This window comes from Numida meleagris, chromosome 3 (genome assembly GCF_002078875.1).
Source record: "Numida meleagris isolate 19003 breed g44 Domestic line chromosome 3, NumMel1.0, whole genome shotgun sequence".
In the NCBI taxonomy this organism is placed as follows: Eukaryota; Metazoa; Chordata; class Aves; order Galliformes; family Numididae; genus Numida; species Numida meleagris.
In genome coordinates, this window is record NC_034411.1 from 35,255,057 (window position 1) to 35,270,902 (window position 15,846).

Sequence of the window (15,846 nt, forward strand, 5' to 3'; positions counted from 1 at the left end):
GTTTCCTTTTTTGCCAAGAAAATGCAACGACAGTATTTGACTTGTGGGAATACTTGTAATTTATCATTTCCATGGAGTTTCACAACTGTGGGATCCTGCTTCTTTTTCTGTATTTATATGTGGCTGTCTGAAGCAACTTTAAAGAGGTAAAAATCTCAAAGTTTTGAAGGGACTTTGCTCATCTGCAGCGCATTTGAAGGTGCCAGAACCAATCAAAACGCTACTTAAAATTACCACTGAAGAAACAAAACAAAGTACTGAATTCATGGAGAACATGAGTAACGCAATCTCTAATCTCTAACACACAGCTCTAAGTGCCTGATGCTTTGAACCACGTTATTTGTGTACTCTTCTCCTAATACGTATCTTTTGGAATTGCGTTGAAGAACTCAGCAAAAAATCCACATCTATTCCAGTTAATATACTATTTACACAATGGCCATTCTAAGTTAAGTATCTAAGATTCTGAGCATTCAGATTCAAATATTTCATGACACTGAAAATTTAGAGGACAGCACACAGGAATGGTAGAACGCCTACTGAAGTCAGTATTAAAAAGTTCATGTGTTGGTCTTAAAATTCTTCCTGTAGCTTTAAACACACCACTCATCCACCTCAGTTTCCAAAGTTTATTACAGAACAGTTAATTCTACGTGATTTTCAAACAACTTGAACATTGTTGGGTAATAAAAACATACCTGTAATAAGCCTAAACAACTGTGTTGTGACTGTGATAGCAAATTTACACTATGAGTAGTCATTCCAGGGGCAGTACAGGGTCTGCACATACGATCCTAATTTGCTCTGCTCACGCACCGTCATAACAGGAATGGGCTGTATTGAAAGTAATTGCTGATGCTGAAGGGGGCAACAACAGAAAAAACCTCTACACCTCTGGATCCAGCCATCTACTGTGTAAGCCTCAACTCTTATGTTAAGAAGCAAGTTAAATTTGCACCCCCACCACTCCCGCTGTGACAGTCTTGGAAAAAATACAACAAAAATAAAAGGTTCATCCAAAACATTCACATACTAGAGGCAAAGAACCAGCAAATGTTAAACAGTCATAACTTAAAGTTGGTCTTAGGATGTATTTAGGATGAGCTGATTTTTGAATGTTAAAAGGTGGCAAAGCTGCCTTTACTCCTTTGAATCATCTTTGGCATCGCAGTGCTGGGACTCACAGCACAGAGGATGGCTTTTTTAAACATTGTCTTTTCCTGCCCTTAAAACCAGTTATTTACTTGTACAGCAATTAGATATATTAAATATATGCTGTAAAATATTTTCTGCTATTGCAACGAGTACCACTGCATGTAATTTTAATGATTCATCCCTCAGACAGATTCTGTTTCACATCTTCACATGGCTACCCTAAGCAAACACTCTGCTCCTGGTACTGAAGTGCAGTTGACTGCAGTCAACCAAACCCGCAGAAAAATAGTTCAGCCGGGTGTGCGTTCTTTACTTCAATTAAACTCACACAGTTGGATGCCTACTGTTGCCAAAACAGTAATATAATTTATACATTATAGTCCAAACAGTAAAACTACACTAAAAGTCATTTAACAATATTTATAACACCATAAAATACAGTGTTAAAATATATGAACTGCAATATGTACCAAAATTATAAAATTTGTTTCTCATCATCAGTGATTAAAACCAGGATCATTGCTCTAGCTTCAATACTCACAACCCTGGTGACAGATTAGAATTCAAATCTTAATGATCAATTTACAATTAACAAGATAGAAGTGAAACAAATTAAACCAACCATTATATATAACGAGACCCAATGGACTCCCATTGTTCCCCTTAATTACAAAACGCAAATCACAAATACACAGTGGGCAGTGTTAAGCATTAATCCACAACCTAGAAACTCAGATAGTGACAATCAGAGAGGAAAAAAAAAAAAAAAAAAGCAAAGAAATCAACAAAGGACTATGGTTTAAACGTGCCTTTGCATACAAAAACCTTCCCAGACACTACCTTCTTTCTGCACAGCGTAAGGTGTTTATAATTCATCTGAAATTGTCTTCCTGAATTTTTTTTTTAATCCTATGGAGCGGTTAGCTCACAAAAATTTTGTTTATTTATTTAAATCTATCGGAAAGCCTGTATTTATTACAAAATCTTACATGCAACTCAGAGCTATCCCACTTAAGTAGTGCAAAGAGGTACTCATCAAAAAATAAATCTGAAATGCCTTTCATTAGAAGTGGACCCTTTTCTTTCTACCAAGAAAGAAATAAAGTTACTCTTACATCTCTTTTTAAAAATAGCCTGATCTGCTTTTACTAGTGTACGTAAGAACTAAGTTATAAAATCTTCCAAAAAAGATTTTTTTTTCAGAGCACAAAGGTACAGCATTCTATCCCAGAACTGCAGCTTTACACTGTATCACATGATAACGAGTGCGAAGAGTGCCTTTTGGAGAGATGATACTGAAAGCTAAAGAATGTTCACGCATTTTAAACCCAGCTGAAGTCATTTTCTGCATCTGATCTTCTGACCACATCATTTTTGAAGCATTCACTAAGTTACCATTTTCCACACGTCCAGTTTCACCTTCCTGTTCTCCTTTTCATACGCTGCCTTAGTTTTTTCCCTACATATCTGTCCACTCTTGTTACTGCCTGCAACAGCTCCCACTCCAATGCAGGCAATCGCAAGCTATTTTGGGGCCATTTCTCAAAACTGTTTCAATACATTCTTCCATACTGTTCTTTGTGCAAAGTACCACTTTATGGAGGTCCAAGAGAGCTCCTTCTCCCCTTTCAGGTTCTGGACATAGTCAGCTAATGCTGCTAGGTGGAGAAACACTTGGCAATCTCTGGTATTTATTTTCAGAGAATAATGTGTTTTCACAGTATGTTTTCTGTCTTTCCTTTATCCTTTTACAGTTACTAGTCTGTGATTGTGAGCTCTAGCAACAAAGTCTGTGTGCATTTTTACTGCTGGAATAATGATATGATTTGAATCTATTTAGATTTTGTATTACTTTAGCAGAGGAACTCTGCTTTTTCAGAAAAAAAATTCTGTTTGCTTCTCTCTCAAAAACCCATCACAGCATTTGCAGGGGAAGATGGCTTATATTTCCTCAAGTTTCTAATTTCCTCCCCAAATACTCATGGTGGGATTCCTCTCCCAACTTCAGCTACTTAACAGCTGGTCAACACTTCTTCAGTCGAATGTAGGATGGCCAGTAGAGGCAGTACCTGTGGAAAACATCGTCTACTTATACAGTTCCCCTTTGATCATCCCTGGAGACAGGATACTGGGATAAATGAATTCTCACCCTTACTGAGTGTTGACCCTGTTGTTAGTTCAACAGGATAATTAAATCCACCCAGCAGAAGAAACCTATCTTGAAAACCAGTTTTATCTTTGCTGTTTTTCTTGCTTCATTTAAGCCATTTAAGACTCCTACCTTTAATTCATTCTGCATGAAATTTACTGAAGTTGCAGAATACTACCTCACCATTTCAGCCCTGCTTTTTTTTTAATACTCTTAATATGACCTTGCAGAAAGTTTCAACAAAAAGTCTATTTTGATACTGAAAAATATACAACATCAAATTGATGATGAGGAAGGAATATGAGGGGTGGAACTGCAATAGTCCTGTCCCATAGAATTTAGTTTTTAAATAGATACCCTCATACTTTTGCATTTATTTAAACCAGTTATTGCTTCTAGTTTTTATTGTACTACAGAAATTTTAATGGCTTTGTACGTAGCTGTACTACTGATTTTAAATGAGAGCACCACGTAACAAGCGGCAGCAGAATCAGAGTTTCAATGACAAGTAATTTTGACAACAAATTTTTCAGAGATAATTATTCAGTGTGTATTATTATGAATGGAGCTTTAAGTAAATAACTAAACCAACACACTATGTTTTGAGAGCTTTAAGTATTTACTATTTTTCAGAATAGTTTCAGATAAACTGGAATTGTAGTTCCACTAACAACTTCCTACTTCTCATATTAAGAACGTCAGAAATAATATAGCAAGCAATTTTTATATTGGAATCATCTAAAACCAAAAAAAATAAATTAATAGCCACAAACATCAACTGAAAAGAAGAAAATGAGAACTATCCTGGAAAAAATCCATCCATGTTACTTAAATGGCATGTGTTATATTGAGAAGATGTGCAATATCTGGGACAAGATGAACAATAAATATTAAAACACAAATACAAAATAAGAAAGCATGTCAAAATAATAAAGGGAGTAGGGTAAGAAAATATACTAACCTGTATTTTTCTAACATTTGTTCCAACTTGCTTGCCAGCAAATAACATTCTTCCTTTAATTTTCCTATGAATGTTTTCTGGGAGGTCAGCAACGAGTCCAGTTCATTTACTAGAAATTATTAAATTAGAAAACTAGAAAATTATTTTAAAATTACATTAATTTATAGAGAACTTAGAAACTATCTAATATATTCCTTATTTCTTTTGTTTAGATCCCACTGATTTTGGTATTTTTTTTTTAAACTTCAGCTACTTGGACATGGAATTATAATGTCATCGTTCGCCAAATAAAAGCTGTATGTCAGAATAAGCTAACCTAAAGCGTTATAGTGATGTGACCATTGAACTGGGTCTTGTGTGACAGGAGTCTCTGTAAAGACCACATATCTAACCCGGTGGTTTTACTTCTTAACTGAAAGGTTATTGATGTTTCTGGGAGGAATAAAATTAGCAGCCTTAGCAACCTTTTGCTTGCTCAACTGGTGCAGAGGATACGCTAGTAATCCAAACACGCTGACTGTAATGTGTATTATTTTGTCCTTTCAGAAAGCAGTTATTTTATTTACAGTGCTTACTATAATTTATGTTCTGTCTTTCGTGATCAGATACCAGACTTACTATCCGGATTTCGTAAATTAATTTTCAGCTACTAATAGCTTGGGCTACACCAAAACTCACGGCCTAGAAATAAAAGACCTTTATTCTTCCAAAAGGAAGATACTCCAAATTATTTTTTCTTGATTCCTGCTTTTAAAATCATTCAGAGAAATATAGACAACTGTTACCCAAATTTCCTATGTACATGAAAGATCATAATACACAAGGGTTTCTTTATTTTTAACACCTCCTTATGTTATTGGAGACATACTCAGCCTCAAAGTTGTTTTATTTTTATGTACTGGGATAATTAATGCACCAGGAGGGTAAATTGCACATCTCTTGTGCAAAGTTACACTTGGTCATATGCAGATGCACTGCCTACAACAGCAATTTTGTGATTCTGTGATTCAGAGTGCTTCTTTTCTCCTATGGTGTAGACAGTAGCTATAACGTAGCTGTTTGCATTCCCTGAACACAAGATAAGGTTCTCTAGTACTGTGATAATGCTGCAAAAAAAAAAAAAAATCAATGGGAGATGAAAATGTGCCTGCTACTTCAGGTATTAACTGGCGCTGCTTAGGAGTAATACAGGCTACATCATATTTCTGAAGGCATTTGAGGACTGGTGGATAAGAATGCTATTTAGAATCATAGAATCATAGAATTAGCTAGGTTGGAAAAGACCTACAAGATCATCCAGTCCAACCATCCACCTACCACCAATAACCCCACTAAACCACGTCTCTCAACACTACATCTAAACATTTCTTGAACACACTATTGAATTAAACATATGAATACACCACGCTCCATAAAAGCTGAAGCTTCTCCTTTCCATGCTCAGGGGCTACCTCCCTAAAAATTATTTTTTTGTTTATAATGTGCTCCCTTGTTAATTTTATTGGCAGGACAGAATAACAAAAGACTTTTTTTGCTTTGTAAAACCCATTTTACTCACAGATGAAGGTTAGAAGTCATTGATCTGCTAAGTCAATACAATGAAGTCTCCTATTATGACAAACTGAAGTATGCAAGGGATTAAATATCTTTCTTCTAGATTGGGGGTGTTGGGAGGGGGCTCAGTCTAATGCTAAAAATGTTTGAGGCTGCAAAGATTAAATAAAGGAACATATCAATTTGGAGCCAGTGAATTACATCCAGCTGCGACAGTGAATTAAGAACCGATTAATGGCTAAAGCTTTTCTCCAGTTTGGATGCCGAAGCAAACTCATTAAGCTTTTAGAGTAGCTATAATGTGTGTACTGTGGGAACTGTTCAATGCTATTCAGGAGACTTTAACTGTAAGCTCAGAGCATTTCCCGCAGAGCTTCTGATGCTATTTTCTTTATATAACATGTGTGCCTGAAAATCCAGCCAAAAACAAGCCCTTTGTTTTTCTACTTTGTTGTGGTCTCTCTCAGCTTTACGTTTCTTGAACACAGGTAAATAAACTCATAATCCAGATGGTGCAACAGATGTGAGAGCAGCACTCTGAAATCAACAGACAGTGGGCAATACTTTCCATTTTCTCTTTTAAACGCTAACTAATATGTAATTCGGAATCTCCGGTGTAGTTAGCATCTGCTCCCTTCGGCCAGCCAAAGGTTACAGGTGTTCCTGATGTCATTTCACAGTAAGGCGTGGGCCTGGCTTGTGACTGAGTGCCCAGGCTCTAATCTTTCCCTACCACCTACCAGTTTTCTCATGCTGGGCCTCCATTTGCTGCATCTTCTGTGTCAGCTCCTGCTCTCTTTGCTGGGCCTGAAGGGCTCGGGCCTTTGCTTCATTGCTAATGCTGTGCTGAATGCTCTCTTTCTCCAATCTATTTAAAAAAAATAAGAAAAAAAATGTATATTGGATAAAATAAGGTAAAAAGGCAAAGCAGAACATTCAATTAAGAAAAACAAAACTCAAAATCTGACCAAGCTTTTCACACGAAACATTTCTCTCCCACTGCACGTTAAGCAAACTGACCTTTCTCTTACAATGTCAAACATTCTCTAGTGACTAGTAGAAAACGGATAAAAAATATTACCTATTTCCTGAGTGAAATTAGCCATTAAGTATATAATTATATTTTTAAAAATTTACACACGACTTCTTTTTTGTAAGGAACTTCCCCAGCATGCATTTTGCACTGAACAGACTACTTGTATTTTCTTTGAAATGCTATCTGTTTAATTTTGTAAGGAAACTCAGGGACCTGACCCTGAGATGGACTGGTTCCCAGTGAACCAGCGGGAGACAAGTCAATGGGAGCGATTGCCACAGTGCTCATAATTCAGCTACTCTAAAAGCCTAATGAGTTTTCTTAAGCAACCAAACAAGTTTTAACTATTAATTTATGTAAATAGGAGATGAATGCATCCATTACAATACAGAAGCCTGTTAGCACCATGCAGGCCCAGCCCCTTGCAGCCCTGCTCACTGGGGGGCTGTACAGGAAGGTCTAAAGCCCAGTATTATTATCGAAGTACACAGGCAAGAGAGCAATTTACTTGACCAGATATGCAAGATGGGGCAATCTACTCCTGAGGCAAAACAAATGCTAGACTACCACACTCCATTGAAGCATTTTATTTAATGCAAGCCAAGCAAAAACAGCATGGAAAATAAGAAACAAAAAAGATATATGCATATAAATTAGAAAAGATCCTCAACCAAATTTATATCTAGACTTTCCCAGAGGTCATAAATATTCTTCTGGTGCATATTTGGACCTAGATTCAAAATTTCACACACACGAGGACTGATTTCTAGATTTCAAAGGACGTATATATGCACACACTTTTCTACCGGAACTATGTTTTATAACTTAGGATAGATTTCAATGAAGTCTTATATATGTGTTATTTTATTCTAGTGATAATTCCCATTCCAGGCAACTACAAAATAGAACACGGGCACAGATCATGTAAGGATAAAGCCACATCTCATGTGGTTGCTGCACTTAACCTTTGGATCAGTGCCTAATAACCCATCCAAGATATTGCAATATCTCAGCATGACATACACAATGTTAAATCTTCTCTCTTAAATTTACCCCAAAGCAATACAAATGGTGGGCCACATTACACTAATTCCTGGTCCTGATGTTGCAAGCAGCACCTGAGGCAAAACTCCCTTTGAAATCACAGGCAGCTTTTTCTGAGGTGGGACTGAGTGATTTGACAGAGATAATACACTTCAATAGCAGGAATATTATAGCTTTAAGGAAACAAAGCACAATGTTCAAGGATATTTCAAACATTGTTTTACATTTTATCACACCATTCTCAGAAGTACCTAGTAAATATATTGGTGCTGTCCTAAGGAGTGATACTTACACCAGTTCCTAAGTATAAGCTCCAAATCTGGAAAGCTTTAATATGAAAAACCATTTCATATTTGCTGGGTTAAAAAAAAAAAAAATCCATCTAAAAACCCCTTCCTTCTGTTTCCAAACTTCTTTTGCCTTCAGATAGCAGTCATGAGCCCTAGACTGTTCAAAAAAGTGCGCCAGCACCTCACATATCCCCCAGACACTTTCAGCAGCAGAAAGCGGCATTAACACAGTATTTTGTTTGATAGTGTCTTTGTGTGAGATGGCTGTTGGGTACTAACTTGTCATCTGGCACACAGTTAGCTGGCTGGCTCCAAGCTACAGAGAGCTCAAATTACCAAGGTAAACCTGTACAGGTCCATTTCTCACCGATGGAGTCCCTCCTGACTAACAACTGGAGGGTTTAAAATAAATGGAGATCATCCTCTTGCTAAGAGGATTCATCCAAAAAAGCAACACATCTAGGCTACCTACTGTAAATGTAAACAAACCGGAGCTCAGAAACAGTGGATGCATGATGAGCTCCTTATATCTGAAGTGTATGGGGGGGGTGAAAATTGGTGATTTTATGTAACCAGACTAAAAGAGTAGGAAGCTAGATGCAAGCCTTTAAGCACAATGGTAGCAGACTAGTCTCAGTATTAGTTGGGGACTGAGACACATCCAGTGCCACAGAAAGAGCAAGACCTGAGGTGCCTACAGCTGCTGAGGAACAAAACACTTCTTGGAGCCAAAGCTGTCTGAACTGAGTGGTGAATCACCCACACATAGATCTGACACCCTCCCTGCCCCCTTAGTTCTATCTCTCTGCCCTCTTACAGAAAATGTCCCCAGTATATTTTGTACAGAAAAAAAAGCATGCATCAAACACATATAAAAAGACCCAAGAAATTTCAGAACTATTGGTAACGTTCCTGCTACAACCAGCAGATAAGGAAGGCAACAGTCTTAGAGGGTTAGACAGGGGCTACGTACTTGCAATTACTCTGAATTGTGAAAGAAAGTGAGCTTGATTTAAGAAAAACTTTCAACTGTAGCTAGACAGGAAAAAGTTACACTCCTCCAGCACTAGAAGTTGTCTACTGCAATAGCTTCAACATTTCTCATACTGACTGAAGGAAAACACAAAGATAGTGAAAAGCAAAGCAAGTACAGCCCAATTTTGATGATAAGTAAGACCAGAATCAGAAATGATAGCTTAGGATTAATCGTACCAGAATTTTTTAAAGCATCAGCTACAGTTATCGATGAAAATGATATAGAATGGGTGAGCTGAAGCAGCCTGTTCTCCAAAAGAATGAAAACACTTAAAAGAAAGTAGCAAAAATTAAAGTTCTTTAATACGGTATCCATTCTGAAACATTGAGAGAAAGCCTATATGATAATAGCTCTGGATTTGACCATAACATTGGCCAATTTCATTAAAGCAGCAGTATTAAACTCATAGTGATTTTCATTTTTGTGCACTGAAGACAGAAGCAAGGAGAAAAACTTAACTTCTCCTTGACCTCTGCTCTGAAGTACAAGTTTTCCATAGTGATTTTCTTAGAAGTACCAATTGCTTGGAGCCTAAGTTATTGCTGTCAAGAGCAGCCCACTTAGTTAACTTGTTTCTAAATAATTCTTTCTTTATAAACAATTCTTGACAAAACTAAGGCCACAATGAGCTGTAGTTTATAGCACAGGAATGTGAAAAACAAAACTGCCATCACTTACAAGCCATAAAAAGTCCTTGCTGAAAACCAAGTGAAAATTCACCTTGACCTCAAAGCTAACATGAAAAGTACACTGGCTCAATTTGAGTCACCAAATTTAATAAAATAAGCAAAGAAACAAAACAAAACCCTCCCCCATCACTAGTAAATGAAAACTACTTCACAGGTCCAGTTTTCAATAGAAGACTACTTTTATCTGAGTAAAGGGAAAAAGGAAGAATTTAAATACTAGTGATGTGGAAGTCAAATCTGACAAAAAAAATTGATTTTTGCCTACAAAAGAACAAAACTTAGATGATACAATTTCACAGTGTAGTTTAGTAGTAAATAAATCTGCACGACTTTTGCTTTTCCAAGAATAAAAATACAAAAAGAGGAAAAACAAGATGAATCACAGTGCAGAATTAGGCCTTTGGCTCTGGAAGTTGCCAGTAAGCCTCCTCACAAAGCAACTATGATGTTGAAACAACCATGCTTCCTATATCAACTCTTTGACTTTTCCATGAGATCACCATGTGGCATTTTGTAAAAAGCTAATGGATCCATTAGCAAGGACTATGAACTTAATTGAACAAATTAAAATAACAATTATCTAAGTTCTGCAGCACATCAGAGGTTATCATAATCTTATTTCTGACATCTTCATTTCTTGTTAATTAGAGTTAAATATTTAATTATAAAATCTTGTAGGCTTTTATACATACTTATTTTAAACTGGAGTTCATAAATCATTAAAAAGTAGCTGGCACTACTGCACTATTGTTCCAAATGTTTGTGGTACCTGAACTACCAGGAATGCTGGTCTCAGTAACAGCCAGTCCCAGACTCTGCATGAACACTCACACTCGGGCAGCAAAAGGCCCAGTGGAGCCTAGCACTTCTCTCACATGTCCAGTGGTTGAGCACAAGAACATTCCCAGATAACAGGCAGCCAAGAAGGCCAGCACTGTGAACTACTGCACAGCAAATGCTGTCTTAAGATGGGCAGCACATAACTGAGGACTCCCTTAGCTCTTCCAGAAAAAGTGGGCTTCTCCCAGAATTTTTGAGAATACATAGAAGCTTGTGCTACCCATTTACCAAATGGAAAAATAGTTCTGAGAAGGTACTTAAGCACTTAATTCCTAGTATCTTTACAAAAAATTTGGCCTGCAGGCACTAAAATCAATTTGAATACTTCTGAAAACAGGACTTGAAAATCTATGTGTATTAGGAACTTCAAGGATTTCAGCCAATAGCTCAGGATACAAAGGTCCAGAAGATTTTTTATACAGTCTACTTTGCAAGCTTTCCATGATACAGGTCTAACAGACTGTCTGTAACAAGCAGCTTTCTGAACCACCTCCTTACAGGATGCTCATATTATTATTTCAGCTACAGATATCAAGAGAAGAATGGAAAATCAGAGCATAACTTTGTTCTTCTTTCAAGCAACATACAAGCAACAGTGTCTGCATGTATTTCCTGATACGTGAAATATTAGAGAAATACTTACAGTCTCCTACTATAATATCAGAAAGCATTCAAATACTAATTAAGGTCATAGAAGAACGTATGTAAAATACAATCATAGTTTATTTCACAACACTTTACAACTTTCTCCTCTCTGTCCTCCATACGTATCTTTATAACTATATCATACATAGAAGGATAAGGATTTGTTTTTTTTCTGGTGAGCAGAGAAGCCTTAAGAGTTGGTTCTAAAATGTTAAAAGAAATTGAGAAGTACCAAGAAGTCATCCTTCCCAGGTATAGTCTTAAATAATTTTTTCTAGTAACACAAAACAACTCTGAAAAGTGCTTTCAGACCTGTCTCTCAGCTGAACATCACTGCAGTATTCTATTCAGTTATTTATAATGGAGAGTGTAACTCTATAAACTTGTTATCTGAAGTTTTAGTGTTCCAAATACTTAAGATAAGGAACTATAACACAATAAGATTCCAAATTGTGCAGATAAAGAAGTAAATGTTGGTTTTAAGTGTAGTCATGATTCAAAATTATTTATTTCCATATCTTAAAAATTAACAAATGAGTATGTATCATGCTCATATGTTAGGGTCAGGTAAGTAATAAGACTTAGAGTCTGGAGATATCTCCCTTTTTCTTAAGTCAAGCTTCTAGGAACCGTTTGTTTAGTGCTGGTTTGTTATCTTATTTTGTAACACTTACATATTATCATCTAATTGATCCCTGTTAATACTGAGATGACTGAGGACATAGCTGGGCAGTGTTTCATTTTCTCCTCTTGTGAAAAAACGTAGATTTTGTATTTACTACCCATTTTTTTTTTCAATAAATGTATTGATTTTTCCCTACTTGTGTAAACTCACCACAGTATGTTTGGGCTGGCCGCATTTTATGGCACTCAGTTCTTTCACAGGGCAGAAGGAGAGGCATGACATGAATGTTTCTGATATCCAAAAATAAATGAAAAAAAAAAAAAGATGTACATATGCATGCAAGTGGAAGAATTATGTAGAAATAACTTGTAAAAGCGTCATTATCAGGTCACTTTTTCAAACCTCTCCAAGAAGCTGAAAAATTGCCCTTCCTGTATCCCATTGTGGGAATTACCCACTGAGCTGCTCTTTCTGTCTGTTTCTGGGAGCTGACCGGATGCTGATTCTGGAGCTGGCTGCCAGGTCTTCTCAGTGGAAAGCTCAGGTTTCTGGAATCTGCTCCAGCCAGCACACTGTGTTTGGTGAGCTTCAGTACAAGCAACATTTGTATGGTCACATTTTGCAGAGACTCAGTTAATATTTTAGTTGGTAAAACTGGAGGAATGCTTAATTTTTAAGAATGCACACAGTCTTATTTGTGAGAATTGAAGCTTATGAAATTTTTTGTTTTTATAATGAAAGATGTCTAGTTACATTAGTTGATAGATACAGAGAGCTTTGTAAACCAATGAAGTAACAGAGTTTTCTTCTCATAACTATGTGAAGAAGCTACTGAAAGCAATTAGAAAAGTATGCCATACGATAAGGGTTTAAAAGTGGTATGAAATTAAACCTTCAAATTGATTCAACTATTCAAATATGGACCTGCGAGACAAGAAGATAGTATGGAAATAATTTTAAAGTAAAAACATCTTAAAAGTAGGTTTATGAATGAAACAAAACCTTTTACTACCCTATCTGAGATAAGCAACCAGAAAAGACAATCCTCCCAGGGTACTATTACTTCAAAAAAAAAAACGCCTCAAACATAAGGAATATTTCTGGGAGAGAAAGCAAGACAAGACTAAGCTCTGTCTATATTTCCAGCTTTCTCAAGAGACTAGGTACAAATATTTGATAAACTTACTTACAACTATTTTCCCCATTATGCAAATAAAACCTAATAAAATAGGTTATACAAATCCATCGGCTTTCCCAGAATCCAAATACTTTCAACGCTGTTATACAACATCCTGCTTATTCTGAGAATTTCAATTTTGCTGAGATACAAAGTTAGCGCATGCCTTTCTTGTCTCCACTGAAACTTCTTTTCTGGTTTCCTCTACTTAAAATGTAGTTACAACAGCTGGAAACAGCTTATAACTCCTATAGACATTTGCACTTTATATAGTACACAGTATTAGAAGTTCTACAGAAAAAATAAAACACAAAGTCCAGACTTTCGTTTTGACCTTTAAATCCTGTCAGAGGTATCAGAATATATTATTAATGACTGTGAATGAAAATGATTCCCACTCTATTTTTGATTACTTATTGTACTTGAAAACGATTTCAAAATTACCACTAACTAGAGATGATGTCGATGGGCAACTAAAAGATGAAAAGTTTTAAGGGAATACAAACTGAGAGACACAGAGTATTATTCCTACAAAAGCTTATACAGTATGAAGAAGCTTTAAAACCGTTAACTTCAGCATATGCGTTACTGGTGCTGTACCTATTGCAATGTACTAGATCTATTAACAAAATGAAAGGACTGGATTTCTCACTAATGTTAAAATCAGCATAAAAGAAATAATTTTCAAATAAGTAACCTATAACACTATTCTATTCCTTAGTGCTTTTCCTTCAAAAGATATATACAGAAAACAGCCAGTTTCTCAGTGTAGACTTTAATGCCTTTTAAGTTTGTATGCCAAGCCACAGCTAAACACTAACTGCCCTCTCTTTCATTGTTAGGAAAGAAAAAAAGTTTACTTTTCTGGCACATCCATAAGCCTTGCCTGCAAGATACGCGCCTTGCACATAAACATGCAACCTGTAAATGTTATTACCATCAGACCGTGAACTATTTGGCTGATAAGACCACATAAGAAACATGCAATTAAGTGTAGCATAGAAGTTGCATGGGAAGATACTACATGAGAATTGGTTTCTGTCAAGTCAGTGTGTAGCACTAAGCACTTGACAGTATTGTGCCCTTTTCTACAAAATATTCTTTCCTCCTTTGCTCTTTGTTCCACAAGCCACTTTCACAGATGGCAAAATGTTGAAATGTTTGCTTCACATAGAAGATTTTTGCAGGCATTTACTTTGTACATACAGTTATATAAATTATTTTCTCTATATTTAAAATGAAGGAGTAATTTTCTTGACTGAATGCCGTTCCTAAATTCGGTACCAGTACTCTCTTACAGTGTGATTTCATAACAGTTTTAAGCCAGTCTAAGGCAACATTGCCAGTTTAAGATGCAGTCTTTTTGTCTTCTGATGATTAGCATTCATACAAATTCTCCTGCAGCAAATGATTCTTTTTCAAAAGGATCAGCTCCCTGAACTCTCTGATCCTGCGGGCACCTGAATTATCCCAAGCAAGGGCCTGGAGATGTGTGGATATGTAGCCAGGCAGAGCCACATGTTACCCCTCTGGAGAACTGCCTTTTCAGTAGCAGCATAGACTCAGACCACATCAAAACCATTGTAAATCTGCACTCCGAGGCTCAGCTTGTTGATACAATACATCCAGACTTCAAGCTCCTACTGTTGAATCAAAAAATGATGCAGCTAAGTGATGCAGAGATCTGATTTGCTATGAACGCAGTCTGTCAATTTAAATTTGTTAAAAAAATCCAATGATTTTGGTACACTAATTTTATACCAGCAAGCTTTGTGCTGAATCAGGTATCATCTGTCCCCCTGCAGCTGGCATAAAGTCAGCATAAACAGTGCATTGCATGCTCTGGCTAATTCAAAAGAAAAGTGACTGTGCGGCCACACCTGATCCACATCAGATCAGCACAGTTGAATGATCCAGTAGATCACAGATGCACTCTGAATGCCTGCTGAACAGCCACCTCAAATTTTTCAGACATTCTGTTTGGGCAGACACACAACTTCCAGTCAAGCTACCATATTAGCCACAGGTCTGATACTCTGAAGCTGTTAACTCTCCCTGACTACTGTTGAAGTTAAGACCTGAGGAACAGTACTCTCTGCCTCCCAAGGATCAAGCCTCACATGAACAGCCTGGGAAAAAGCAGAGCTTCACATAACAATTAGCTCCTCACGAAGACAATCTGAAAGAGAACATTAACTGTGAAGATATTTAACTTCCCCCTCATTCTACAGCAAAATACCACGTATTCCAACAATCTGACAATGTTGTGACCAAAAAGCAAGACCAAGCAAATATTATGTTAATGTTACATTGTACTTGATTTTGATTTGCTTAGATGTTACAGAAACATACCAATAAAAGACATGTTTATGTACCCACATATCACTGGAGCAAGATATAGACAGATGAGTAAAAAAAAAAAAAATCCAGCCTTATGGGTCCTTTACTGGTTTGGTTAACCATGGCATAGTTTTGGTATCATCCTGATTGAAACACTGTCTGCACATTAATATTAGAAATAATGGACAAGTAGTACACTAGTCAAGGGTTGGATTGTTGTTTTCTTTTTTGGTCAGGTTATTAATCTCTTCTTTATGCTGTCAAGATTTAAGGAGAAATATGTTTCAATAGCAACTTTAAAACTA

At 36.6% G+C, this 15,846-nt stretch overlaps 1 protein-coding gene across 10 annotated transcripts in view; it reads right to left on the bottom strand.

Annotated features, from left to right (window-relative positions):
* Window positions 1–15,846, bottom strand: part of SDCCAG8 (serologically defined colon cancer antigen 8) — a 102,536-nt gene that overhangs the window by 38,659 nt on the left and 48,031 nt on the right. For all 10 annotated transcript variants that reach the window (XR_002437113.1, XR_002437114.1, XM_021392379.1 and 7 more), the window contains 2 exons: window positions 6,560–6,687; window positions 4,266–4,374 (listed from right to left, as the gene is read on the bottom strand). Coding sequence is in view for 8 of the 10 variants with exons in the window: in XM_021392379.1 (XP_021248054.1) it covers window positions 4,266–4,374; window positions 6,560–6,687 (237 nt within the window). In the remaining 2 variants the exon portion in view is untranslated. The remainder of the gene's footprint in view (window positions 1–4,265; window positions 4,375–6,559; window positions 6,688–15,846) is intronic.